The sequence below is a fragment of the Epinephelus lanceolatus genome, chromosome 2 (genome assembly GCF_041903045.1).
Source record: "Epinephelus lanceolatus isolate andai-2023 chromosome 2, ASM4190304v1, whole genome shotgun sequence".
NCBI classification, from domain to species: Eukaryota; Metazoa; Chordata; class Actinopteri; order Perciformes; family Serranidae; genus Epinephelus; species Epinephelus lanceolatus.
In genome coordinates, this window is record NC_135735.1 from 33,812,675 (window position 1) to 33,839,629 (window position 26,955).

General features: G+C 41.8%; 1 protein-coding gene across 3 annotated transcripts in view; it reads right to left on the bottom strand.

The window, feature by feature from the left end:
• Positions 1–95: 95 nt before the first annotated feature.
• The window catches only part of znf710b (zinc finger protein 710b), a 39,882-nt gene continuing 13,022 nt past the window's right edge, over positions 96–26,955 (bottom strand). Inside the window, exons 1-5 of one of the 3 annotated variants that reach the window (XM_033628467.2) lie at positions 12,116–12,234; positions 8,898–10,469; positions 4,337–4,528; positions 3,781–3,952; positions 96–1,836 (exon numbers count right to left, since the gene is read on the bottom strand). In XM_033628467.2, coding sequence (XP_033484358.2) covers positions 1,655–1,836; positions 3,781–3,952; positions 4,337–4,528; positions 8,898–10,469; positions 12,116–12,160 — 2,163 coding nt within the window. In that variant the 5' untranslated portion in view covers positions 12,161–12,234 and the 3' untranslated portion in view covers positions 96–1,654. Of the gene's footprint in view, positions 1,837–2,440; positions 2,512–3,780; positions 3,953–4,336; positions 4,529–8,897; positions 10,470–12,115; positions 12,235–26,955 lie in introns of those variants that run through there. The other 2 variants (XM_078160978.1, XM_078160982.1) reach the window with 2 other exon arrangements.

The following is a 26,955-nucleotide window of genomic DNA, read 5'->3' on the forward strand; positions in this document are numbered from 1 at the left end:
AACCACAGCCATCCCTACCGCTAAAAATACCAGACTCTGAGAATACCCCTCCTCCCCCCAAATAGTGACAGATTAAAACACCAGCCTCCATCATTTAAACTAGAGAACCTTTATTAAATAATTCATGGTCAATTTCCATGAGGTCTCAGTTTGATATTCCTCATCTCAAAGAAGAACTAGTAGACCATTTCTCTGGTTTAGTGTGCATATCAAGGCTGACCTGCATGGCAGGACAGGGGGAGCTGTCTGTCCCCAAAACAGAATTATGAACAGCAGGACTAGCGTCAGTCCACTTTCAATTCAATCATACAAAAATGTAACTCGAACCTCCCAAGAATTTCTTTCTTTTTTCTACCTACAGATTGCATTTGACATTCACTCTCAGTGTTTTTTTCCCCATCAAGGGGAAATATCTTTTTGAATGAAGTGAATTGAAAGTGAAGTGTAAACAGCCCTGGATTTAAGAGTGCTGAAACTACAAACAACAAAAAAAAAGAAACAAACTGCTGAGTCTCCGTACAAACTGCTCATTCTTCACTTCACATTTAAACTGACAACTGTGAAATATCCATATCAAGGAAACTGCAGTTTACAAAAAAAACCTACTGAGAAAGCATATCTGTGTTCAATAATACTGCCGTTGTGGGGGTTTGAAAGATTCTACGATCTTATTTCCCCCCAGCTCTTCTCTTTGAGGCAAAAGAGTTCAATCTGAAGATAGTCTTCACAGAAAATAAATGACAGGTCTCAATGAAAAAGTGCTTTGTATTGTTCACTCAGTAATTCAAAAACTTTGAGCAGTATATTCACTACACGGGATAGATTATTAATGTAAAGCTAAACCATGTGAGACAAAAAACGTTGGGTAAACACGCTGCATGTTGCAGAATCATTTGTACAGTGAGAGGGCTTTGCATGTCGGTCACACTGTTTTCTGGTTTCAGCCGCCATGTGACAGTAGCAACTTTGGTAGTAAGTGCCCTGGCAAGAGAAAGGCTACAATGTCCTCCACGCATTGAAAGAGCGGCCTGTTTAAACTGAGGGCGAAGCAGGAATGGTAACTACATTTAGGAACTGTTTAGTAAGAGCATTCAAACCTATGAATATGTTGTGACTATGTATCAAAAGTTCGATATACAGTGAGTAAATAGCTGACACGGTGGAAGCTTAGTTGCAAATGTATCTAGCTGGCACTTTCAGTCAAAAATATAAGGGCATACGTTGGTTGTGAATGACAAAAAAATGGCAAAATGGTAAACAGATTTCTATCACATCAAATGAAACGGATGGCTCTGCAACTTTTCTTTTTTTTGTTTCCAAATAACTGATACATACACACAACATACAGATTTGACCGTCCGCCAGTGAGAGTCTTTGAGTCGCTAAGCGTGGTAATTCCAAAAAAAAGGAGCTCCAGACCGGCGTCAACAGTTTCAGTGTCTCTGCTATCAGCAACAGAGCTGAAACGTCTCCTTTGAAGTGCGTCTCCTTCCTGGCCTCCCATCAGAGTCCGTCAGTTCTGGCTCTTCTGGAAGGAGGCCAAAACTGAAAGTAAAACCCCGTCCCCAGTGTCTCCCAAAGCCTTGACAACAACTCTGCAGTTTCCTTAAGCCTTCAAGAAAAAGCACAACATGTTCTCCCGGTTCATCAGCACTCAAGGTGTAGTGTAGGTGTTAGTATCCTTCCCGAAATTGTAATACTCCTCCATGTCCTCCATGTTTGCTGTAGTGAGTTTAGTGAGGTTTTGGGAGCCACCATTGTCCATATTGTCTGGTGACGTAAAGCCGAAATTCTGTCCTTCATACTCCCCCTGGTTATCCATTTCGGGAAGTACTTCTGGGAAATACAAAAAGAAAATTATAAAGTACATTTCCAAAGCTATATTCTTCCTCACAGGAAGTACAATCAGTGTCACTGTGCTGAAGGAATTCCAGTACCAACACTGTTCCATAGTGTTACACATGATGGTTTACACTGTTTTATTGCTTCAGTGTTAACAGATATGGGTTCTTGCTTTAAATTAAAAACACTGAGGAATTCATTTTTATATAACTTTCATATACGATTATAGTTTTGTTTCCATTGGATATGTATGATTTACAAAAGGAATAATGATAGTTTAAAGTTTAGGAAAACTATCCATAGGTCATTTTAAGTAAGCGTTTAATATTCAGTAGCTAAGCTGCTTCATCAGGACTGTGTGGGTAAGGTTTGATCAGATTCCACCACAAGCAATCCCATAACTGTCATCAGATTCTGGTTCAATTACTAATACACTCTGCTTGAAGGTACATGACACCCACCTCAAACTAGAAAACGAGAAAACTTAATACAGAAATCTTGCATGTTTGGCAGAACGTTTTGCTTCATGTAGGATTCAGGATTCAAGATAGTAAGAAGCTGATTGAGAAAATAGGTTTCCAGGGCCTTAATGAAATGACTAATGGAATATCAATTACTCACCTTGTGTTACACTGAATTTGTGAATGAATTTTTGCTTTTCTTGCATATCTGCAGTGAACGAAGTATCTAAAAACACAGAGAACTAGGGGCTGCGTTTTAACAACACAAAAACTGTATCAAAATATCTGTTTACAAACACAAACACAACTCTTGCAGTACAATCCAAGTCTCATTTATGCAGTCGTATGCTCAGTACTTCCCAAACAAACAGCCCTGTCAGAGGGAGAGCTGAACCAAAAGTGAAACTTAACTGTGCTCTCTTCAGTACCAGACTCCACTGACAAAAACAGTAATTTTACCTCCCTGAACACGGGAGCTGCTGGTCTACCACTGCCTCAATTACTTAATTTGTTTGTGTAAATGTGTGACTTTGATAAATCTAAATGATGCCTTTAAAACACCAAAGTCACATATTAACACTAACTAACTAACAGCAGGTCCCGTATTCAGTGAGGTAAAATTACTGTTTTTGTGAATGGAGTCTGGCTTTGAAGAGAGCATAGATAAGTTTCACCTTCAGTTCAGTTCCCCATTAGAAGGGGCACTGTGTTTGTGAGGTACTGAGCATACAACTGGTTAAATGAGACTTAGATTATACTGCATGAGTTATATGAGAATTTGTAAATGGATGTTTTGATGTAGTTTTGCTGTTGTTAAATGTGGCCCCCATTCACTGCAATTCATCAAGAATTTTCTCCATTTTGGATTCTTTATTCAGCGTGGAGGCATGCAAGAAAAATAATGTTTTCCTCATGAATGAACATAACATTGGATGAATAATTGATATACAAAAAGTGATTTAGGGGATGAAGTGTTCCTTTAATGTAGCTGTAATTGCAAACATGTTACATCAGTAAGTGTGCCTGCACAACTGATAAACTAAAAACAAGACAGAGAAAGTGTTTTACTCAATAGATATGCAGCTTAAAAAGAGCTTTTGATATGAATGTTGCTTGTATAAAAATATCAATCTTAAATTACTGATTTATGTGCTAAATATCATTTTTATAAAAAAGAGTGTGTTCCTCTTGTATGGTGCATAGTGGTGAAAAATAAGAGGTTGGCAGCTTAGACTGAGCATGACAGGGTCCAAGGATATTGACATATTCAGGCTGTGCACGCTGATGGTCTGTTACTACCATATATTAGTCCCAAACTTAAATTACAATTAAACATTTATCACTGATAATGTTTATTGGTTATATTTGTGGACACGTGTGTATTTGTAGACTGAAGAAGAGCACATTCAACCAACCTTCCCTGGATTCTAAATGACAGTTAAAGATAATATGTGACAGCATGTGAAGCAGGCCTCACCTTGTCCTTCTGGTGAGACGTCCATCCCATGCTTGACCTTCATGTGCCTGCTGAGGTTTCCCTTCAGGTTGAACTTACTGGTGCAGTAAGGACACTTGAAGGGCTTACTACCAGCGTGGAGATGCATGTGGCCCAGCAGGTTGTACATTCTGTTGAAAGACTTGCCACATACCTGCGAAAAAATATAAAACACTGACATTAATGAACACAGACATAAATTAATTTAAAAGGTATGTGACAAGGTAGCTACATGTGGATGGTAGCTCATGGTGAGAACATCCTGACTGATGACAGTTGCCTCAAAGCTTAAGCTGGATTTTCTCCCATGGTAAGAAATGTGAAATCATTACAGCAAAACCACTGATATCTAAGAGTATTATCCTTATGAAATTTCTCCTCCTCACATAATCCTGTTAACATTAAATTGAACTGAACTTAGAATGCGCCATCACATCTCATTTCACGCCAAAATTAATTAGAAAATCTTACACTTGCTACTATCACCTAGAATATTATCATTTCAGAAAAATAAATTTAATCAAGTTCAGATTCTCACCTTGCATTTGAATGGCTTCACAGGCAGGTGGACGATCATGTGGGTCTTGAGGGTCTGTTTCTGGATGAAGCTCTTGAAGCAGACGTGACACTGGAAGGGCCTGACGCTGTTGTGGATGAGCATGTGCCTCTTCAGGTTGGCAGACAGGGTGAACTCTCGGGAACACACGTCACACTTGTGGCCTTTCATCCCCTGCAGGGTGCAAACAGAAGGAAAGGATTAATCATTCAAATATAGCAACGTGTACTATTTTGTTTCCTTGTCACATTATTAACTAAGAGTGAGACAGGTGTGGATTTGTTGCTTAATTTAAAGGTTTTCAAAGTGTGAGGAAGAGGTGTGAGAGTGAGGCTGATTCACTGAGCGAGGTGACAAGGACAGGTGCGTGCTGGTGTTCTGAGAACAGAATGCTACTGATTGTGGTCTGGATGCTCATTTGGCCGGCTTGTGGACACAGTCAGCAGTTGGAGCTGCAGCAGTGGCACGCAGCTCATGGAGGCAATTAGGGTACTTTGAAACCTTTAGCACCAGACTGCAACAATAAGCACTCCTTCTTAAAGTCATAATTCAGTCAATCTTGGAAACCATCGCCTATCAGTCTGACGCTTTAGCTGGGGGCAACAGCCAATATGGCAGGGCTTCTGGTATAGCCAGCAGATATCCGGACAAGACTTCCTCTTTTGTGCGCTGGTCATTGTTTATTTATCTCTATAAACTGATGTCTGCATATGAATGCAGATACATACTAATAAAAAAGCTAATAAAAAGCTAAATTGTGAGGCAAGAGCCAATGGCTTTCCAGATTGCATTTCAGCCAATGCATTCTGCCTCTTTTGCTGTCCATCTGCAACGACCGAAGCCAGCTCACACGTGATTGGTCAATACAACTTGGGCTACAAACAGAAACCAGAAGACTTTCAATACAAAAATAATGTACTGTCTGTTTTAGAGATTATAACTCAGTCAAATCTGAACACACAGATATGATATATATATTTTCAGATTCAATGTGACAGGATCCGCTTCCAAATTGTTTGATCCGTCGGAATCACATGCCTCCGAGCTTATCCTTTTATTGATGCTGGAATGGTTTTCTGGCAGTTGTGCATTGCAAAACAATGATGCCAGACTCATGCAACGACACTTTAAGATACTTGCAACATGTGGGAGCCATGGCGGAGGGGAATAAGCATTTCAAAGAGTGGCTTCATTTCATGAAGACGGATGACAACAGTGCTGCTTGTAATGTATAATAAGGGTGGAAACATCAGCACGGTGTTTCTGCTGGTAACGTTCTGTTTTGGCGGGCCGCAATGGCAAAATCTTTGCTGCCTCAGCAAGAAAAAAATAGTAATAGTAGTAGTTACTGAATGTAATTTCAGCTCTATCAGTACGAAACCTGCAAGAAGAGGAAGAGGGAGTGAGACGTTGCTTGAATGCGTGCAAGAGATGTGACCAGACTATCATAGTTTTTTAAAAAAGCAGTGCAGTGATGCTACAGACTTTTCAAACACCATACGTACATAACGTGGACCTGCCAATACATATTCAACCTGCATTGGACCATTCAGTTAGGTCAGCTTTTACTCTGTTTGTCACTGTGAGTTGAGAGTAAGTTACAGTGTACTTCATGATCAAAGGAAGTTTTTGTGTCTCGTCAACACTTTTGTCCATACTTGCACGCTCTTCGTCTCGCTCGTCCACATGAGCCTCATAGAAAATTGATCAGGAATAAGGGACTCAATAATGAATCAGACCTCTAAGAATATCTCTGTATGATGTTCATTAATCTGCTTAGTAATCACAAAAAGATGCTGCCTTCGACTCCAAAACGCCTGAAATCATCATGTTTTTAGCTTTTCTTCATTATTAAAGTAAACCAGTGATAACTTCCTATACGTCAATAAGCATACTTGAAACAGGAAATGGTGATTGCTAATTTGGCTAATTTCAATAATGCCAATTTGCCATAATGTAAACAAATGTAAGCTAAAAAATTCAACATCCCCAAAGGCATTGTGGGGACTGTAGTTCCAAACATTGAGAGCTGATTATACTCTTTAATATCTCATTTGGTGTAGGAATGTTGCTGTCAAACATGCAGGCCAAAGAGCATGATGGCTGTGATAGTAGAACAACCATTTTGTCTGTGATTTTTTGTTGAACTTTTAAATCTAATTATATTTACATCCTGTCTGTGAGGTATTGCTCATTTGCTTGACTATATCAAAATCCACGGCAGCCATTTTGGGTGTACCAAGAGAGAACACTACAGTACATCAAAAACAAACAAACTTAACAGCCATCCTTACTCTGTTTCTGTAATATTCCCAACCACATGCGACAGCAAATGTATAAACATCGAGAAGCAGGTCACAAGAGCAGCAATTCACAACATCCAAGGCCTTGAGGCTTGTCTAAATGAATGTGCTGCTGCACCATACGCTCTCTGCTCCACAGTCAGTGTCAGCAGACAAAAAAGTGGCTCTGAATAACTGGATTCTGGTTTACTGAGAAGAGCAAATATGTATTACAGGTCACCAGTGGGTCGAGAGACTGTGTTTGTATACGCAGACAGATCTGGCAGGCTGTCAGTCCCCCCCGCTGTCTGCACAACAAATGTGTTGTGTTGCTGCTGTCCACCAGGGGGAGCAGTGAACAGACAGCAGGCTCAAATACAAAAGAGAGCATTTCCTCTACTGAGAATACTGACTGCTCTCTCATATCCATGATGAGTGTGTGGCTTATGGGGTTTTGTTCCCCTTAAAGTAATCAAATTTAGGTAAATCCTCCTCAGCATTTCATTTGTCACTATGTGTGATTCATTTTAGAAACTCTATCCATCGCTCCATCCATCTTTGTGAAGAAAAAGTGGCAATTTCCAAAAGATGTCTCAATCAAACGATAAAACGAAGGGTGTAGTTTCAGAGAAATTATGTCACATGTTGTGATTTTAAAATGACGACTAATAATCACGGCTTCAAACTGAGAGGGAACTGAGGGAAAGATAGTCCTGCGGTGGTAATATTAAATGAATTGGGATCTCTCAGTGCCCTCATCTCTCTTCCTCACCTGTGTGTGAGTAATTGTATGCATGTGTGTAGAGCACACAGGGGGCACTGAGCGATTACAGACATTTCATTCAGGCGAAGACTATAATGAGGTGTGCAGGAAGACACTCAGTATTGTGGATGTACAGAGTCAAATCTTTGTCAAGATGCAGCACTGAACGAACATATCTTCTACTTCTCATTTCCTTAATTAAAACATATTTTATGTGAAAGGGATTTTTTTTTACAGCGTACAGGAGCATTACCTTGCAACAGATCTGTCCTTATTTGTGAACTGTTTCAGAGCTAGAAACGCGATTCTCCCCAGGACACACATCCTGGTGTCTTCTCTATTAAATAGGTGACAAACTGTACTCAGGGTGACTACATGCAAAAACTGGCACTGGCACACATCCTAACCCAGACTTGTGAGCACTACAATAGAAAAAAAATGTAGCAAAGTCTGTCCTTGGTGTGGGACATTTTGCTGTTTCCCAGGGAAGTTTTAGTCACAACAAAAGTCCGACATAAAGACACAAAAGGACGCAGCACAGAGTATGGATGCCTGCTAGGGTAAGTGCTCTCACCTGTCTACATCACCCAGATCTTTGTGGGTAAAGGACAGAGGATGGACAGAGTTGCCTCCCTCTGGTGATCTCTTTTTTTGTGTGTCTGTTTGCTTTTGCTCTCTACGCTTATTTTACTTTACATGACAAAAGAAAAACAATCTAGACAGCCTCCTCTTCAATATAATGGAACTAGATGGCACTCAGCTTGTGGTGCTCAAAGTGCCAAAAAATACATTTGAAAAACAACAACAACAGCAGCAATGTCTGTTTTCAGAAGTCATGACCTGGTTACTCAAGATAATCCACAGACCTTGCTGTGAGCAGTGTCATGTAGGAACTATTTTCTCTCTACCAAACTACACCTGCCAACCGTATCTTCGTGAAGAGGGAAGCGTGCACCTACTGCTAGCTCACCGAGCACCACTGAGATAGCTAACATTACAGTTCAGTCGAGGAAGACGCCATTAATGTTTACATCTTGCACTGTCACAAGCCCGATCCTCTCGTCCGTGAGTAGATGTACACTTCATTCTGCACAGCAATATGTTTGGCAGATGTAGGAACAAAACAGTTCCTGAATATAACTGCTCAAAACAATGTCTGTGGAATATCTTGAGTAACCAGGTCATGATTTCTGGAAAGAGGCACTGCTGTTGAGTTTCACGCAACAACATTTTTTGGTGCTATCTAGTTCCACTATATTCAAGACAAGGCAGACATCTCTACGGACGATATCTACATATTCGGCAACTCACACCGAAACCATCTAGATTGACAAAAAGCACTGCCTGGAAGAGGAAAAATATGTTTTTTTGATTTCGGGGTGAACTGTCCCTTTAACAGTCTAATTATCCAAGCAGGTTAATATGTACAGTGTGTCTGTAACTGGAGGAGTCTTGAAGTCTGGATCGGAGCCTAAGTATCAGACGACAGTGTTCTTACCTTATGAGTAAGCGAGTGCTGACGTAGGTGGTGGAGCTGCACAAACTCCAGGCCGCACTGGGAGCAGGTGTAAGGCCTCGGGCTCTGGTGCTTCAGGAGGTGGTTCTGGAGCTGGCTACGGTAGGCGAAGGACTTGTTGCACTCGGTGCACTGGAAGGTGTGGGGGCCCTGGTGACTGGTCTGGTGGCGTTTGAGGTGGGCGTAGGTGGGGAACTCCATGCCGCACTGCGAGCAGACATGGCAACGTCCGCGCTCATGCTTCACCTCGTGCGCTCGCAGCTCGCTAGGATAGGCGAAGCCACGGCGGCAGAAGCGGCAGCTGTAGGGCTTGACGTCGGTGTGTTGGAGCATGTGTCGCTTCAGGTGGCTGGTCTGGGTAAAGCCCTTCTTGCAGACGGTGCACTTGTGGGGTCGCGTACCTTGATGGGTCAGCAGGTGGGTTTGAAGATGACTTGGCTGCTTAAAGAGTTTGCCACAATGTGGACAGGCGTGCGGTTTGATGCCGTTGTGGCCCAGGATGTGCGTGACCAGGTTGTACTTGGAGGTGTACGATTTATCACACATCCGACACTTCCAGCGCTTCAGACCATCTCCCACATCTACACAGTAAGATTCGTCAATCTGGATGTTGATATCTAGCCGATCCACTCTGCGGCCGCCGTGCCGACGAGGAGGCTGGGGGTGTGGAGGTTGCTGGTGTTGCGCTCCTGCACCCCCATCTGTCCACATCATGTTCTGGCTGCTGTCTTCATACTCGCCCCCCATACCCATCTCCGCTGAATCATAGCTACCCACCTCACTGGTCTGGAAGTAGCTGCTGATGGCTTCCTCCTGCTGTGTGGGCTTCATCATGTTGTTCCCCGGGTGTTCTACCTCTTCTTCATCCTCTCTGCCACCTCGACCGTGGCCACCCATAGGGCGTTGGCCCTGCAGTCCTCTGTGGCCCTGCTCCCCTCCTCTGTGGGGCACCTGGGGGGGAGGAGGGTGAACGTGTGTGTTGGCTTGCGGCTGATTGGTTGCTTCCCGCTCACATTCTGCACAGTTCTTGTTGGTGCCTCTGAGCGTGGCTGGATCCACTTGTACTAAACCACCACGGGGAGCCATACTGTTCAGCATGTGAACACAGGAGGACATTCCAGAGTTCACCACTTCCCCTTTCACGTGGGACGAGGACACGTCACCGCCTTGCAGGCCGTGACGGTCGGGGACGACCATTTTCGCGTCCGGATGTTGAGGGGGCCCCTGCTGCCACCTCCTCTGACTGCAGCTCGGTTGCATTTGTCCGTCTTCTCCCAAGTTATCTCCTAGGTAATCTCCGTTGGCTCCTATAAGCTGGTCTGCGTACTCGTAGTCGACTCCGTCTACTGTTGGCGCGGGGGACTCTTTGGGTTCGCCGGTGTAGAAGCCGTTGGGTGCAATGGTAGCGCCAAACACTTCATTCTGGGAGATGAGACCTAGCACGGCGGCCTGGGCCAGGGACAGCACAACTACTGGATCTGTCTGTGTGCCTATGTCCACCAGCCTGGCCATTACCTTGGGCTCACATCTACCCAGGCGCCGGCTCGCCTCCTCCTGGAACAGAAAGAGACATACATACGAGACATCAGTACTGCAAGGAAGCAATTATCAAATATATATCTGGCTACAGAGATAAAGTCAGCAAATCGAGTTTGTTATGAGTCTACGGTGCAGGGAATAAAAATGATGGATACAGATTTTTGTCTCGGTCACTGTCTTAAGTTTAGGTGAATGTCTGTTTGTTTTTTAGCCAATTAAGCTGAGTGTCAAACAAGAACACATCGCCTGCTCTTGATAAGTTGAAAACAGCGCCCATTCGTCAAGACAGGACCCTCGTGCTCTTGAATCTCAACTAAGGTAGAAAAGTAATGACAAGAATTTGGCTAGAGCTAAACTAAAGCATAGTGTCCTCGAATGGGAACGTGTCCTTCATCAAAAGTGATCCAATAAGGACAAAAAGGTGTCGAGGCTCATCATCCAATCAGAGTCCCTCTTTGAGCTGGTTGTCGAGAGAGATAGAAGGAGGAAGAGACAGAGAGAAACAGAAATTTTTATTCTCAGAAGCCTTTTATTGAATCACAACGAAGGCTACACACACACACACACACACAACAGAGACTAACCTCATCACAAATCAATGTTTCTGGGACGAGAAGTCAACCTGAATCAAGACTGTCTGAAGGCAAATCTTTAGATCTGGTGACTGAGATACAGGAAATATGAAAGACACTATCCTAATCCAGCGTACTAACCATGTATGGCCTGTGTGTGTGTGTGTGTGTGTGTGTGTGTGTGTGTGTTGCGGGGGATTAGGTGGCCTACTGATCTACACACAAACACACACATTCAAGTGCAAGAGGGGGGAAAAAAGAGGAAGAAAAAATTGAGCAAGATTAAGAAATACGAGGGAAAAAATAAAGGAAAAGCAGGAGAGGAGACAAAAACAGAGGAGAGCAGGGAGAGAACAGAGGGGGGAAGAGGAAAAAGCAGAGACAGAGAAGAGGGAGGGAGGGAAGCAGGAGAGAGAGAGCTTAGAGCAGGCAAGAGTCTAGTGGAGGGGAGGGGGGAGAGGAGAAAAAAGAGAAAATGAAAGGTAGAGGGAGAGTGAAGGAGAGATAAGGAGAAGAGGGGGTGGGGGAGGAGGGAAGGCGGAGTGGGAGAGAGAGAGAGAGAGAGAGAGAGAGAGAGAGAAAGAAAGAGACACTGGAGAGGAGGGGGGAGCTGAGTGAAAGAGTGAGAGGGTGAGTGTAAGGCAGCAGTCAAAAGAGAGCAAGAGGAAGAAAGAGAAAGAAAGATATGTAGAGACAGAGGGAGGGAGGGAGGGAGGGAGGGAGAGGCAGTGAGCAACCAGGAGACAGAAGGAGAAAGAAAATGACAAAATGAAAGCCAGACAGAATGAAAGATTTAAAAAAAAAATAGTGAAGTGAAACAGAGCGAGAGAGGAAGAGAAATGAGAAAGAGTTGAAAAAAGCTCAAAAGAGGGAAAATGGAGTTAATGCCAGACACAATTCTCAATTAGTGAGATGTAAGAAATCAGCAAATGGCAACTTTAAAAAACAAAGAAACCCTACACAGAGCCAAAGCATCCCCGAAGGCAGCTCTCTACCTGTCTCTCAGCTGTGAGGGAGATCAACCCATGTTGCCCGCCACCTCTGTAAACTACCACTTAACATGCTACGAGTGAGAGCCAATAAACTCACCACGCTCCTCCTGCTGTGAGGTTTCAGGTGCTTTAAGGATCTCATTCTTCAGTGCGAGTGTTGAGTGAGAACAGGCTACGTTCGCCTCCTATTTATACGTGAGGGATGAGGGGAGGTGGGGCTAACACTGCCCGCCTCCACCCCTCTTCCTCTTCCTCTTCTTCTTCTTCTTCTTCTACGACACAGTTTCGGTAGTGACTCTGGTCACACCAGCACAAACACAGACCAGACACACACAAACAAATATTCTTCCAACAGATCAGCATGTGGCCAGTGGGTTTCAAAAAAACAAACAAACAAAAGCAGCTCGTACATCACGGACGCACAAGGCTTCTTGATAGTCTGATGATAAATGGGCTAAGTCACCTCAAAGTCACAAGACACACACACACACACACACACACACACACACACACACACACACCAACAAAAATAAAATCAACATCATATCAGTCTGAAATTATGGATCCACTAGGCTGGCTCCCGCCTCACTCTCACTCCTTTCTTCCATCTCCGTCTGTCATTCTTTGTCTTTGTTTCTGCCTATCCCTGTCTGTCTCTCTTCCTTTATCTGTTTATTCCTGTAGCTCCATCTATTGCTGAGTCCTTTTCTGTGTATCCTCTCTCTCTCTCTCTCTCTCTCTCTCTCTCTCTCTCTCTCTCTGCACCTTTGTATCTTTCACTCTCTCATTTATCAAGTAAGGTTCATGAGTACAGAAAAGTGTTGGAAGATTGTTTCGTGCACAGACTTGGATGCAAGTATGTGATAGGGAAAAGGGAAGAAGGGAGAGAAAGAGATGGAAGGTGACTGACAAGGAGATGAGCGAATGGACGGGAGTGAGAGAGAGAGAGAGAGACGATGGAGAAAGAGAGGAGGAGGAGGGAGTGGAAGGAGAGAATACTGAAGGAAGAGAGAGGGGAGGGGTGGAGGGGAGAGACAGAAAGAGAGAGGGAGAGAAAGAGACGGAGGGGGATGGGAAGAGTGGAGCAGAATGCGGTAAAAGAATAAGAAGAAATGGAAGATGGATGGAGAGAAAGGAACAGATAAAATGGGAGTTAAGGGAGAGAATAAAGGTGTAGCGCTACTCTCAATAATGCAGCAAAGAGGCCAACATATCCCTCTCTCTGTACCTCATCACACACACACACACACACACACACACACACACACACACACACACACAGACTGGGCCGCTGATTGACACCTCAGGAAAACACGTTCAAGGTTCAAGCGCGAAGACCTTTCATCTCTTTTCACGTCATCTCGTGACCAACAAAAATTAGGGGAGCGTGGGGAGATGAGATAGCCGCGGAGCTGTGAGGCGGTGCCAACAGGGGCCTGAGAGTCTACAAAGGTCATGCACATCCTGCCAATGATGAAACTGAGACAATACAAAAGCTGCAAACTATGGAGGCAAATGAGGAAACAAAAGACTGATTGACAAGAAAATATGTTACAGACACAAAACCTACATTCAAGATGGCCTGTATGCATTTTGCAACACACACTTTGGTCAGTGTCAACACGTGAGGACTCGTGAAAGGGCGCAAATTGACGAACCAAAGCCTGACTTCTTTTGCTGGAATTCCAGCAAAAGAAGATAATGTAAGTCAATGAGAGCAGCCAATGAATGGACAGTTGATGTAGATGTTGGTGTGTATTATAAATGAGTATATATTGATGGTATGTTCTCTCTGCAACATGCTGTATAGCCCCAACACTCATTTCCATTAAATGACCATCTTTCCTTTAGAATAATCGAGCAGCCTCCCATGTCACAGAACACAACTACAGTAATAACAGTCTGAGCTTCTCTGTTTGCAATTGCAATGTGAAGAACAGCCCTGTGTTTACTGTGCACTAGACAGCCACTGTATTGTTTTTTTTCAGGATAGAGTAGTTTTACATGGCATAAGTGATAAATACAGAGAAATGCTTGAGCCCCTTTTACATTGCCTGTTCAAGGTGGGAATGTCGCACTGTTACTCCATCTCACTGTTTCCTTACAAAAGGTGCAAACAGTGAATGGGGGGCCAGAGTGTTTTGTCTTTAACCCCATGGGCCCTAGGCGTTTTTGGGGTATTTTTACTGCCTTTACTTTTAAGCTCATATCACAGTCATTATAAAGGCTACATACACATGCTATATCTTGTTTTTTTCCAGGAAAATCTGGGCTAACCAGATTTGCCATCATTTCATGTCCTTCTATGTGCCTGTATTTTATATTAATTTAATTTAATTTTTATATCAATGAAAAAAACAAATCTGTGTGACTAAATTCTTACATTTTTACATGTATCTCACCATAGCAAGTTGGAAAAACACATATTCTGCCATATCTGAAGAGGGGAGACTCTCTGGAATCTGGCAATATAAGAACCATGATGGTGGGACATTCTGTCACTTCACAGCTGTCCAAAACATGTGGTTTGTGCCAGGCGTGATTGACAGTATTTTTTCATTATTGCAAGAAATTCCATTGACTCATTCACAAGTCAAAAATGTGTTTTATCTGAAAGAAACATGCAATATTTACATCTAAGATCACAGAAAAATAGTCAACCCAGTGCAATGGTGTCCCTTCAAGATAATACATTTGGGCATTGGGGAACATTTTGGGCTTTGGTGGGGGGGGGGGGGCGGGCACGTGTCCCCCTCAATGTGTATGGTGACTACGGCCCTGTCAGCATGCATAATTAGGCTGCTGGGTGCGCAAAGGTGAAGTGGCTGGTCTTGCCATACAAAGTTTGATGGCGTGTCAACTGGACAATATGGAGATATTTGCATCTTGAAAGCTGGACTACAAATGTGGATAGACAGGGAGAAACACACACAAGCCTAAGACGTGGTAAGATACGATATTCCTCACTACATGAAGTGACTGATAACAAGATCTGTATAATGGATTGTAAAGAATTTCGTCAGGTTTTTATTTTGTAGACAATCAATCTGGATTTATAGCGTGATGGGATGACAGTACAATGATGTGTGTGGTATCATTGGAAAGCTCTGCTCCTGCGCTTTCATGTGATATGCATGGCATTTCTGTGCGAGCCTGCATTCGCGAGTAATCCATCCAAGAGTAATTTGTGTGCAAAGCTGTATGAAAGCTCTGTTATACATCATTTTAGTGTAACTTTATAATTTTTTTTTCGCTGTAAAAACATTGGACTACCGACAAGTGCTTGGCCTTCTTGGAAAGCTACAGTTCCGCTGTTTCACGTGACATGCGTGGCTTCTCACTATGACGCACGGTCGCGGAGAAAATCCACAGAGAAGAACGGGTGTGAATTTGGACGCACTATGCGTCGTTCGGGCCCATAGGGTTAAACCGGCAGCAGAGGTGGTAACAGTGCCAAATCAAAGCCTGTGTAAAAGGGACAGCTAGCAGGATGAGACGGATGTGACATTTTGCCAAGAATTTATATACGTGAATCACTGCCGAAAGATCTAAAAAGCAATAAGCAACCGAAAATGTCCGCTAATTGGGGAGACAATGACGTCACAGGGATGGTAAATGATTGTTACTGGCATAATCAAGAGTCTTCGCTGTGGCCCTATTACGGTAAAAAAGGGCATTAGATTGTAGGTGCAGGGTAGGGCTGGGCAATATGGCTTAAAAATAATATTGCCATAGTTTTAAGCTATATCACGATACACAATATATTTTGAAATCTCCTTTAAAGTACTGTAGAGCACTAAAACACAAAATGATTAAATAAACCAGTTACAATAAAGTTAAAAAAGAACTATTGTATTAAAGTTGAATGAAGTACTGTCGTACCTAAATTAAAGTGGAACCACTGGTGCTTTTATTTTGAAGCACCTGGTTTGTCTCAAGCTGGAAGTGTAAATGTTTTTGCTGTGAACTTGAAGCTTGTTTACAACACTTAGCTTTAGCAGTTAGCAAAAAGTTAGATTGTTGCTGCTGCACCTTTAAATATCAGGATGTAGGCTATTTACTGTGAGCTGAAAACATAGCTCCTCAATTCATATTTTAACAGTGTTTGCAAGTCGCACTGGTGCTCTGTGGTCACAAAATGTGACAAAATAGTGGCAGTCTGGAGCCCTACAGGTACAAAGACACACGCTGCCTCTGCTCATGCCATCGTTAATCTCATTAAGTTTAACTGTTATCACGACAGTGTTAAATGTGATGATTTTTTCATTGTAAGCTGGAGACAAACATAACAACTCTCTAGTCCATGTATTAGTAATAGCGGCAAGTGGCAGTGGTGCTCCATGGTCGCAAAATGCTACTAAGTAGTAGAGTTCTGGAGCACTGCAGATGAGAAACACACCTTGCTGGCTATCACTCAGAAGAAAGTGACCTGTTAGATTGGAATAGTGTGTGTGACAGATCATGTTTATGAGTCTTTCTTTTAGTGTGTGTGTCTGTGAGAGAGCCCCAGGAGAGAGCAAGAGAACTGAAACTTTGAAGCGAGTTCCCTGTCAGTGGGTTAAAAAAAAAACATGACCATTTATACTCAATGTTTGCAATGTTGTTACTTTATACATTGCAAGTGCAACAAGCCACAATACATGAAGTATATTCAATTCGCTCACTCTTGTGCAGGGGTCTTAAAAAAAACTGCTAAATGTTCAACAACTAAAAGGACGCAACTGATCACTTTAAGAAACCAAGGATCTGATCAAAAGGATCAAATCAAAATGTGAAAGAGATGGAGGGAATTTCTACTCTTGAAAGCATTAATTCACAATGACCAAGGACTACTAAGTAAATCCTGAGAATGTCATAAGACTACTGGCTGAAATGAAGAAAAAAGAAAACTGTACCAACTACACACTTCATTCACTGATGCTGGGAAAATTTTCTTGGCAACCAATTTGTGGCTGTTTTGCAGCACTAAAGTTCAGGGGTAATTTGTGGATTTGGTTCCAAGCCTGTCTAATAAAATCACTTTTTCTGACCCCACATCTGCACATATACTTATAATGATCTCTTATTAAAATTGTCATAACAACTGCTTCTTCTTATTTTCCCAATTTCTCAGTGTGGGCAACCAGCTGATTCTGATGTTGTGTCAAAGCTTTATCAGAAGGCCAATAATTGTTTTAAAAAGGTATCTTATCTCTCCGTGTTTCATATGGGAGTTGACATTCAGAAATACTGCAGGAGCTGAGATGTGACGAGTGGGGGTGTCTTGTCTCTACTTCCAGCCTCACTGATTCCCATGTTTTCATCCACAAAATAAAACTTTCCACAAATAGTTAGCGTTCTCTGTGTTTATGCCACAACCCACCTCCTGTCAATCAAGACCCAGTCAAGCACAAAACAACACAAGATCTTTCCACTGGATATCATCTGCAAATTAAAGTTAGGCTTAATTTTACAATGTTATGGGTTGAGACATGCACATTAAGGAAAAGTAAGGAAAAACTGTAGATGAAACTTTTCTCACGCTGCTCTTATAACTGGTCTCTTTTGCATTGTTCAGCTTTAAACTCTTGATCAAAACTGCAACTTCCTTTGTCATAAATTATCTAAAAACTTTTGCTTTCCTGTTGCAAAAAGCTCTAATATTCTTGAAACTGATGGTAGCCCGAGATAAGAGAAATACATTTTTCCATAAACAGACCATTCTCCAGTGCAGCTACGCAACATGCCAAGGGGTGTGTGAGTAACATTTTTCAACTAGAAGAACTCCCTCTTGAGTCCTTCTCAAAAACTCAGGATTTTAAAAATGCAATCTGATCTAGAGAAGACTGCTTTGGAAAATAGCAAGATTTCACCCAAAAGAAATAAAAGACAATTTGGGACCTAATTATACAACAACATATGGTACAGATAGGTACGGGTACCTGCATGTCTCAATGCACCGCAGTGCAGCCAAAAAGATAGATGTGCACATGCCAAAAGCTTGCAAACTTGCAATGTCTGCATCTGATGCAAAGCACCCACAAGCAAACCTCTTTCAAAGCTGTATGGTCAAGAGCAAAGTGTGCGTATTTTTCCTGTGTAGCAGCAGTCACAGTTTCCCACTGATAAAATCAAATGGGAGAGCGAAGTGGAATCTGACCAAATGTGGCTGCTCAAGATACATTCTGATGCCTGGTGTAAACTGTTGTCTGTCTCAGCTGTGTCCAGACTCACTCTGAATATATCCGGATGAAAAGGACACAGAGTTTGGAACGAAGCTTGACATGGTCTGGACAGAGCTGGCTGAAAGACTGTTTGGCCGCAGTCGTCTTTGCAGGCAGCCATGTTAGCGCCACATTCCTGGTCTCTGAGAGTGCATCCAGAACTTCTAATTCGAAGTCATAAGGCGTCTGGCAGTGGCGATATTTGGGTATATATGACTCAGAGTGCTGAAATGATTGAATTAATCAGTCAAATAAACAAAAACAATCAATTAGTTATCTGTTAATCAATCAATCAATGATTCACTGGTTCTCAGTGTGAAGATTTGCTGCCTTTCTTTACTTTTACATCATTGTACAGTTTTGAGCTTTTTAAATTATTCACTTCTGGACTAATTTCTAAAGATTTACTTATAATAATCGTTAGTTGCAGCCCTAATTTGCAAACAGTACCACTCAAACAGCGAGGGCAGGAAGTGGAGTGGGTATCAATCCTCTACATATTTTGGCACTAAGCGAAATGTATTGGAAACCACGGAAAAATTGGCAGCCAGTGTCTGCTCATATTTGTACTCACAGTGGCTAATTTTGACTTTTTCACTATCATTTATTTTTAATTCAATTTACTGACTAATTAATTTTGGCAAAGCTCTTGTAGAGCTGCTTATGTTTATATAACACTTAACAATGAAAAACTTTGGCTTCTTTTGATACATGAAAAAAGAGTTCTGTAGAAAAACATGTTGAAATTTCCCAAAGTGTCATAAATATCAACCACATGGGGGCTCTGACAGATTATACAGATTTATGTTCTGACCACAAAATAAAATTAGATCAACTTCAGTTCTGAGAATTCATATTTTTTCCTGTCATTTTGCATGGCAGATAGATTAAAATACAATAACCATGAACCTCCACCATCAATGATATGGAGAGGAAGCTGTCAGAGGTGAGATAACAAAAATAATTGTTGTAGTTATACATCAAAAGTGCCGCTGCAGTCACTGAATTCAGCCAAAAGTGTCAAAGAAATAAAAAGTGAACTAATTTGAATGGTAGACTGTAAAATCAGTTTTCTCACATCAACGGTTGTTGGACGTTCCTCGCAAATTTGCACCTTGGGAGCCATAGTTCTTCTCAGCCCATGTTTTTATATACACAAGCTCATTCCTTCAACATTTTATCAATGAACAAGACAACACTGTCTTTAGGAAACATGAATGGGATCTCCTCTCACTTTGCAACTGTATTGTATGGAAAGTGAGAGGAGATCCCACTTTGCAACTGTATTGTATGGAAATTATTTAAAATCATATCCAGCCTGAGCAGCAACACTTGCATTTCAAAACCTCAGCAAACTTTCCCTGGTTGCAGCCTCCAGCTGTGCAGAAGGAGCAGCTCAGTTTATGAGGCCATCCTGTCTGTGAACCTGAGAGGTGAGGCTGTCACCTGGCTCACCTAGTTTACATTCCTGTGAGAACAATGACCATCATTTGTGGTTCTTTTGCAGGCCGGCCAGTTAGCCACTTGTTGAACACAGACAAACAGAAGCAACCACCATGTTGGGGTGAACGGCTAGATTTGTCGCCAATTGTTACGGGAGGCAGGGGGTTATATTTGGGTTAATGTGAATAACAAAGGCCGGTAAAGAGCGCCACAGATGGACAGGTTAAATAGGAAACAAATATGCATTGAGGAGAGAGGAGGAAGAAGCTTATAGTCAAGATGCAGGTTTTATTGTAGGATTTTAACTGTTTCTGGTGCTGAGGTGTTTGTTTTTCCTGTGATAGAAAACAGTTTTTTTTTAATAAAGTTTGTATCATAAATGTCATGGGGGAATGTGGTAAACAACAGGATAGAGAGAACATGGAGGAAAGAGAGAGAAAGGGAAACGGCAGAGGACAAAATGGGGGCGTAATAGAGGAAGCAGAGAGAGAGGGAGAGAGAGAGAGAAGAGATGATTGCATGGAATGAAAGAGGGATTGAAGGGGGAGGGAGGGGAGGAGATAAAGAGAACAGGGACGGGAGGGGGAGTGAGTGAGTGAGTGAGGGAGTGAGTGAGTGAAATGGTGGAGTGAGAGAGGAGAGGAGAGAGAGAGAGAAAATGAGAGGCAGCGGTGGGGGAGGGGAGGATGTAGAGGGAGAGCAAGAGAAGCAAGAGAAGGAGAGAGACAGACAGAAAAAAAAAGAGGGAGAGATGGGGCAGGGAGCAACGTGAGAGCAAGACAGAGAGAGGGAGGGAGGGGCAGCGTGCAACGTGAGAGAGGAAGAGAGAAAGAAAGAGAGAGGGAGAGGAGAGGGAGGGGTAAAGCGTGATGGAAACCGAGAGCAAGAGAGGAAAAAAAGGAGAGAGAGAAAGAGGAGGGAGGGAGAATGAAAGAGGGAGAGAGAGGAGGAAAGAGGAACAGAGAGAGGGGGAGGGGAAGAGAGCTGGAGAGAGGAAAAACAGAAAGAGGGAGCAAAAAAATAGGGAGCGAGCGAGGAAGGGAGAAAGAGAGCACAGAACCTATCGCTTTATTTTGTGGTTTCAAAAACATGGCTGCAGCAAAGGAGGAGAAAAAGAAGAATGGGATTGTTGGTTTTTGCAAGGCCTCGCTCTGTAACTAACACACACACACACACACACACACACACACACACACACACAGTAACATTCTAATAAACCAGCATCAGCTGTAATCACCCATGTTAATCACTGTAGGGTGAACACAGCTCCATTCAGGTGTATTGTGATGAAGTCACAGATGGGGAGCGAGGCCTTCCTAAAGGCACTATTTTATTCTTCTTAACTGATCTCATGCTTAACTGATGTACAATTGAAATATCGGCCGATTTTATCTTATCACACACACAGTACATTGGTATCCTGTATGGCAGAATAGGGCTGCAAGTACCGATTATTTTCATTTTCTGTTTATCTGTAGATAATTCTCTTGATTAATCAATTAGTTGTTTCCGAAAATGGTGAAAAATGTCCAAGATGACGTCCTCAAATGTATTGTTCTGTCCACAATCCAAAGATGTTCAGTTTACTCTCATAGAGGAGCAAAGAAAATATTCACGTTTAAAAGGGAACAATGCCCATTTTCAAAATTCGTACATGTTTTTCTTTACAGTCTAAGAAAGTCCACAAATATTAGTAAGCATGAACAACTCTCCCAAATCTAAAAACTTGTCATCAGGTGTAAAGTCTGGAGTCTGGAGCTGCTCCATCGATAGGGAATAAGGAGAGTTGTTATAGGTAACACTGATACCCCCTTTGCCATCAAATCTGCTCTGGTTCTTGAACCTTGGTGCTATCAATGAACCCGCCCGTTTCCACCAGTTTTGATCAGAACCATTGTAATGAAGGATGCATCATCAACAAAGGGCCTCGTGCAATGCACAACAGAAGTAAATAGTAGAAGCAAGATGGCGGATCACACTGCTTACCAGCAGATTTTGTTCTGCTATTTCAGATATTTTTTTAAATTCAAAAACAAGCATGAACCAACTATCAATGAGACCATTGCCCGCTCTTTTTTTCCAATTACTTTTTATTTAACATCTGTTTTTGCGTTCTCCATCCTCTCTTTCCGACCCGTAGAATATGACACAGCCATTGATGTCTTTACAGATCGCACCTAAGGTTAAGGTTCTAACTGGGAACTAAGTTTTCAGATTCCGAACCAGTTTATTTTTGGTCGAAATGCTCTAAACAGTTCAAAATTAGGTGCAGGAACCAGAACGGAACTTGTTCCATGTTGGTGGAAAAGGGGTATGCGAGAACCCAGGACAATGTTCTGAGTATATGAATACATTTTCTGTTTCAGAACAGAGACACTACAATAATATAAAGCTTATTTGGGTTTAAATGGAGCAGCTCCAGATTTTATACTTGATGACATCACTTGTTTGAGACTTATTTCTCTGGTTTGTGGCTTTGAGGGAGAGCGGCTGATGTTCAAAAACACTGATTAAACATCCTTGGCCATGGAAATAACACATTGGAATGTTCAATTTAAGTGGTTTTCTCCTTTAAGAAGCTGGAATCAGATAAGTTGGCGTTTAAATTAAAAGTTGACAACTAATCTATTACCTAATCAATCTATTACCTAAGCAATGCAGTTTTACTGTTACTGTTTACTGTAGAGGTTTTCAAAGCGTTTTCAAATTACGCTGAAAATGCGGAAAATTTAGAAACATCATGATTCTCAATGAAGTTCTAGAGATACAAGGAGCATCTCCTTTCTGTGATTTCTAAACGGATTTATGGATGTTTACTCGAAACAGACATCAGAGAAAATGATATCCTCAGAAAGTGGAGGACAGAGTTTCTTTGTCATTAACTGTAATTCAGGGTTTCCTCTATTAGTTACACTGATTGAGTAATAGCAGCACTGTTAGCACAAAGGAAATGATGTAAAAAAGGAGCACTGGCACTGGATCAGCACTCAAAATAAGCACATAACCTGAGATGAGGTGTTGGAATCGGTACAGAAAAAGGTGAATCGGTGCATCAGTTCAGATCATTAACATAGCACTACATGAGTGAAAAAGGTGCCCCTTGGAAAGATTGGCTGATTAAGTGAAGTATGTGTCCATATTTGAAATCCAGGTGATATTTATACACTTGGAAAGAGGACGGGTAACATTAGAGTAGGGATATACAGTATGACACATTTAATCATTTTAAGCCTTAGCAGGTCAAAAGGAAATGCAGCAGAATACAGAAGAAGAGCTGACTTCTCAGGGCCAGGAATATTTTCGGATTATTCTCTGGATGCTAAAGCACGAGAAACAACATAATTCAATTCAAATAATATGTGCTGAGAAACTTTTGACAGTTATTTAAACGAGCCAGAGAGCCCAACAGCAACGAAACTTGTAGGACGACTGCTTACCAACTTCTGAAGTAACCACTGAAAGGTGAGAAGGTTGTGACACAGCTGACCTCGAAAAACTAGTACCAATAAAGACAGACTGGCCAAACATCATGTCTTGTGTTAAAAGTTGCACTTAACCACAAAGAAAGTAGTAAAGCACCAACATAACTCGCCAGTGGTTACTCATCGGGGTACTTGACTTGACAGGTAACCATGCTGAGGTCTAAATCTGCCGGTCTAGCTGGTGCTGTGATCAATGTTAAGCTGCCATCATAAAAATAAAGAATCCCTGATTTTGTGAGTGCTCATTGCCTCGTGTAATCACACCTCAAAATTATTATTATTATTATTATTATTACTGATGGTAGATTGCGCTGGGGTCGACGTCAGCAAAGGAGGTCGCCAGAGGTTCCCACTGCCGAATCAAATGGGATCAGACTAATCTGAGCCAAGTCCTCAACAAGGGCACGTCTCAAGCCCATCATAGATCGGAGGTTCCAGACGTAAAAGCGGAGTCAATACAGATGGTAGATTAGGTGCTGCTTCCTAAAAGTGACAATCTTTTAGGGTTTCTCAGTTATAGGCGGGTGGGCAGTCACACCGAGCCATCCCGTGAAGTGCCACGATGAGCAGGCGAGCCACGCTGGCACAGTTCCACTGCTTTTTCCATTACAATGTGGTGGCGTGGTAACAGCCAAAGCTTATCTTGCTCACCTTGACCACAGCTCGCAAGCAGGTTTTTACAGTGATGGTTCAGGTTTGCATTAAGTGTAAAAATGGGAAGTGCTCCAAGTGGCTCTGAAGATTTCTCTTGTTATTCCTATGCAGTGGTCCTGGGTGTTGGCAGCTATGGACAGGCAGTCTGTCTTCAGAGATACATGGGTGGAGTGTGACCATAAACAGGACCAACTTCTGAACAACAGTCGCAGCAGACACACAAAGATGGATGTGGGAGCTTGTTTTTTTTAATAGTACAGCTGCAATCATTTTGCAGTTTGCTGCAAATATCACAATTTAAGTCTTAGACTGTTTTGTGTCAGCTCTCAGTAAGTATCTACCAACAACAGGAACTAATAATTTAAGAAACATAGTTTGAACTTGTCCGTTTTGCCATTGTGCTTACATGTGAAAGGTTTCACACACAGTACACGCACAAAAACAACGTGAAAACTCATGAAAACTCTGCTTACGTACTTATGAGCTTTGTTAATAATCATAATAATGCAGATTAATATAGAGGCGGTTGCTGCAGAGATGTAGCTACAGTACACTCATGCTCTATTTATAGTATTAGTAAATACTTGTAAATATTGGACTCCAGTGCTCACCACCATTAATAGTTATGGGGCATGAGAGAATTCAGAGTTCTGCACTTTGACACACTCACATTATACTGGGTTGAAATGAGAATTCATAAATAGCTGAACTCTGATAATAAAGTTCACACAGACCAGAGATAAGTTAAAGGAAAACCTGAATAAATTAGTGGACTAAAACAAATGCAAATGGATCCATACAGGACTCCACGGGTCACTGAATGGTTTGATGAGGATGAAAATGATGTGAATCATATCATGCTATAGCCTTACTATACATCAGTGGTCAGATATGAATGTGCGCACCTTACGCATTCTTCAAACCAGGCGTACACATGGTTTTAGCTGAGATAGCTGCCGGTAATATGAATGTAATAAATATTAAGTGAGAGATGTAACCTTATAATTAAACACTGTTTTCTGGTTGTTTGCTAATTTCACTGATCATGTTATTATTTTTGCAGGCTGCACAGCGTTTTGTAAAATGTCACCCAAAGGCGCATTTCTAAACTTCATTTTAAATTACTTACTCCCTTACTTACTCCCTGTCAATGATCATTTAATTTGACCCTGAACTGTGGTGCACAGTTTCAACATGAGCATCATATGAATGAATCAGTGATCATCCTTCTGAAGTTTAATAATATTTATAATTGAGATTTTACTGCGATGTTGGTTTGTAGAAACTTAACGAATTAGTAGTATGGATGCTGCAAATTGCCACAGTTGTGCCTAATTTCTTTGCTGTTCTTATCACCGACAGGTCTGATGAGTGGTGAAGCAGGAAGTATCGATATTCAAACAGATGTTTAAGGACGTTTCTACATTTATGGTGAACTGCAGGAGTGGAAATGAGGCACATGCACATTTGCCAGGTTCCACAGAGATTGAGATTTGTAAAACAGGATCAGGTTTTATAAATCTGATGAAAAGAACAGTATGCACATTTTTGTCTCTGTGCGTACACACAGATGTAGTGGTGAATCTACACAGTTTTATGTATCTGGCAACAGATCTCAAACCTAAACCAATAGAAGATTTTGTTCCAGCATGCCCAACAAACACTGAGGCTGTTCTGGAGACATTTTTCTTTACATCGCTCCCAAACGTTGCTCCCTGTCTCCCAGTACTCCTTTAAAATTAATGACCACTGGTCCAAAGACATATTTACCTCTGTAAATATTTTGATCCTGAAGTCCTAAAAATGACAACTAACAAATATCTGAGAGTCAAACACAGTACTTCAAACCTATCAGCTGACATATCAGCCATACATTGGTATCGGTCGATATTTGCCTTGTTGACTGCAATCGGCCTATCTGCAAATATGATGACATTCACCAATGGCAGTCGCCGATGTTTTTCCATTATGTTACGTCAATTTTGCAGGCTGAAAAAGAGGTCTCAAAACCAAGGGCATTCAATCATCCTGGGGACCATAAAAAATGTGTTTGGGTTGAACACAGATCCTCCCTGGGACATCGTCAGGAAAAAAGGACAAAGTAAACTCACTATCGACAGGAGGACACACCCTGTTGTTTCTTCTGATAGCGCTACATTGTGAATAACAAATCCATGTTGACATCATCAGGAGAAGACCTAGTTAACCTTAGCTGTTAGCAGCTAGAACTTACAGCTGACGGAGGCTGCATTACAATGTGTTCAAGCTCTCGTCCTGGAAAATGAGTACTGGGTGAAGGTAAATTATAACACTCGTGTTCAAATGTGATGTGTTTCTGGGGAGAAACTTGAATAAATGCAGGTGTTTGAAGGAGACACTTTTTGATCTTTTCACAGCAATTTAAAACAGATATCAAAGAGGGATTTATATACATTATATATTTAAAAGGCTTTTGAAGCTGTGATTTTTTTCCCCAAAGAGTTTCAAGGTTGTTTCATAAATTTGTACGACTGAATTTGTGCTCACTCAAAGGTAGTGTAATAAAGGGTTAAATGATGATTAATAATCAAGATTTCTTTGTTTCTCTGGCACAAAACGAGGAATAAATAACAACAAAAACAATATGAACATCATCAAAAAAACACTGGTATCAGCTATCAGCCAAACTGTAATTTCAAACATTGGTTATCGGCCCAGAATTTCACAATCGACACATCCCTACCAACAAAGAATGAAAATAACAGCATGCTGGATCTGACACTAATCAGCACTGTGAAGGGAAGAAGCTTCCTCCCGAGACAAACATGCAGCCAACACCAACAGCAGCTCTGGCCCATAAACAGCCATTTCAAACTGCGGAATCGAAGCAGTGAGCACCACTGGCCACGGGTCGAACTGTGGTTCAGTGACCCATAAGCTTCTCACTCATTTCTTGAGATTCCCGGGATTAAGGAAAAACAATGAAGTCCAAAGTACCAGGGCAGAGAGTATGAAGTGCTCGCTTACTTGTGCCACTCCATACATTTTATTTTTTGTTATGATGGGGCAATAAAGAACAACATATAACGCAGTTAGGTTTAAATGCCTTGAGTTCAAGTTTTGATCTGATATCCACATTAAACTGCCATCTATGAATATGCCATCAAAGCTTAGAG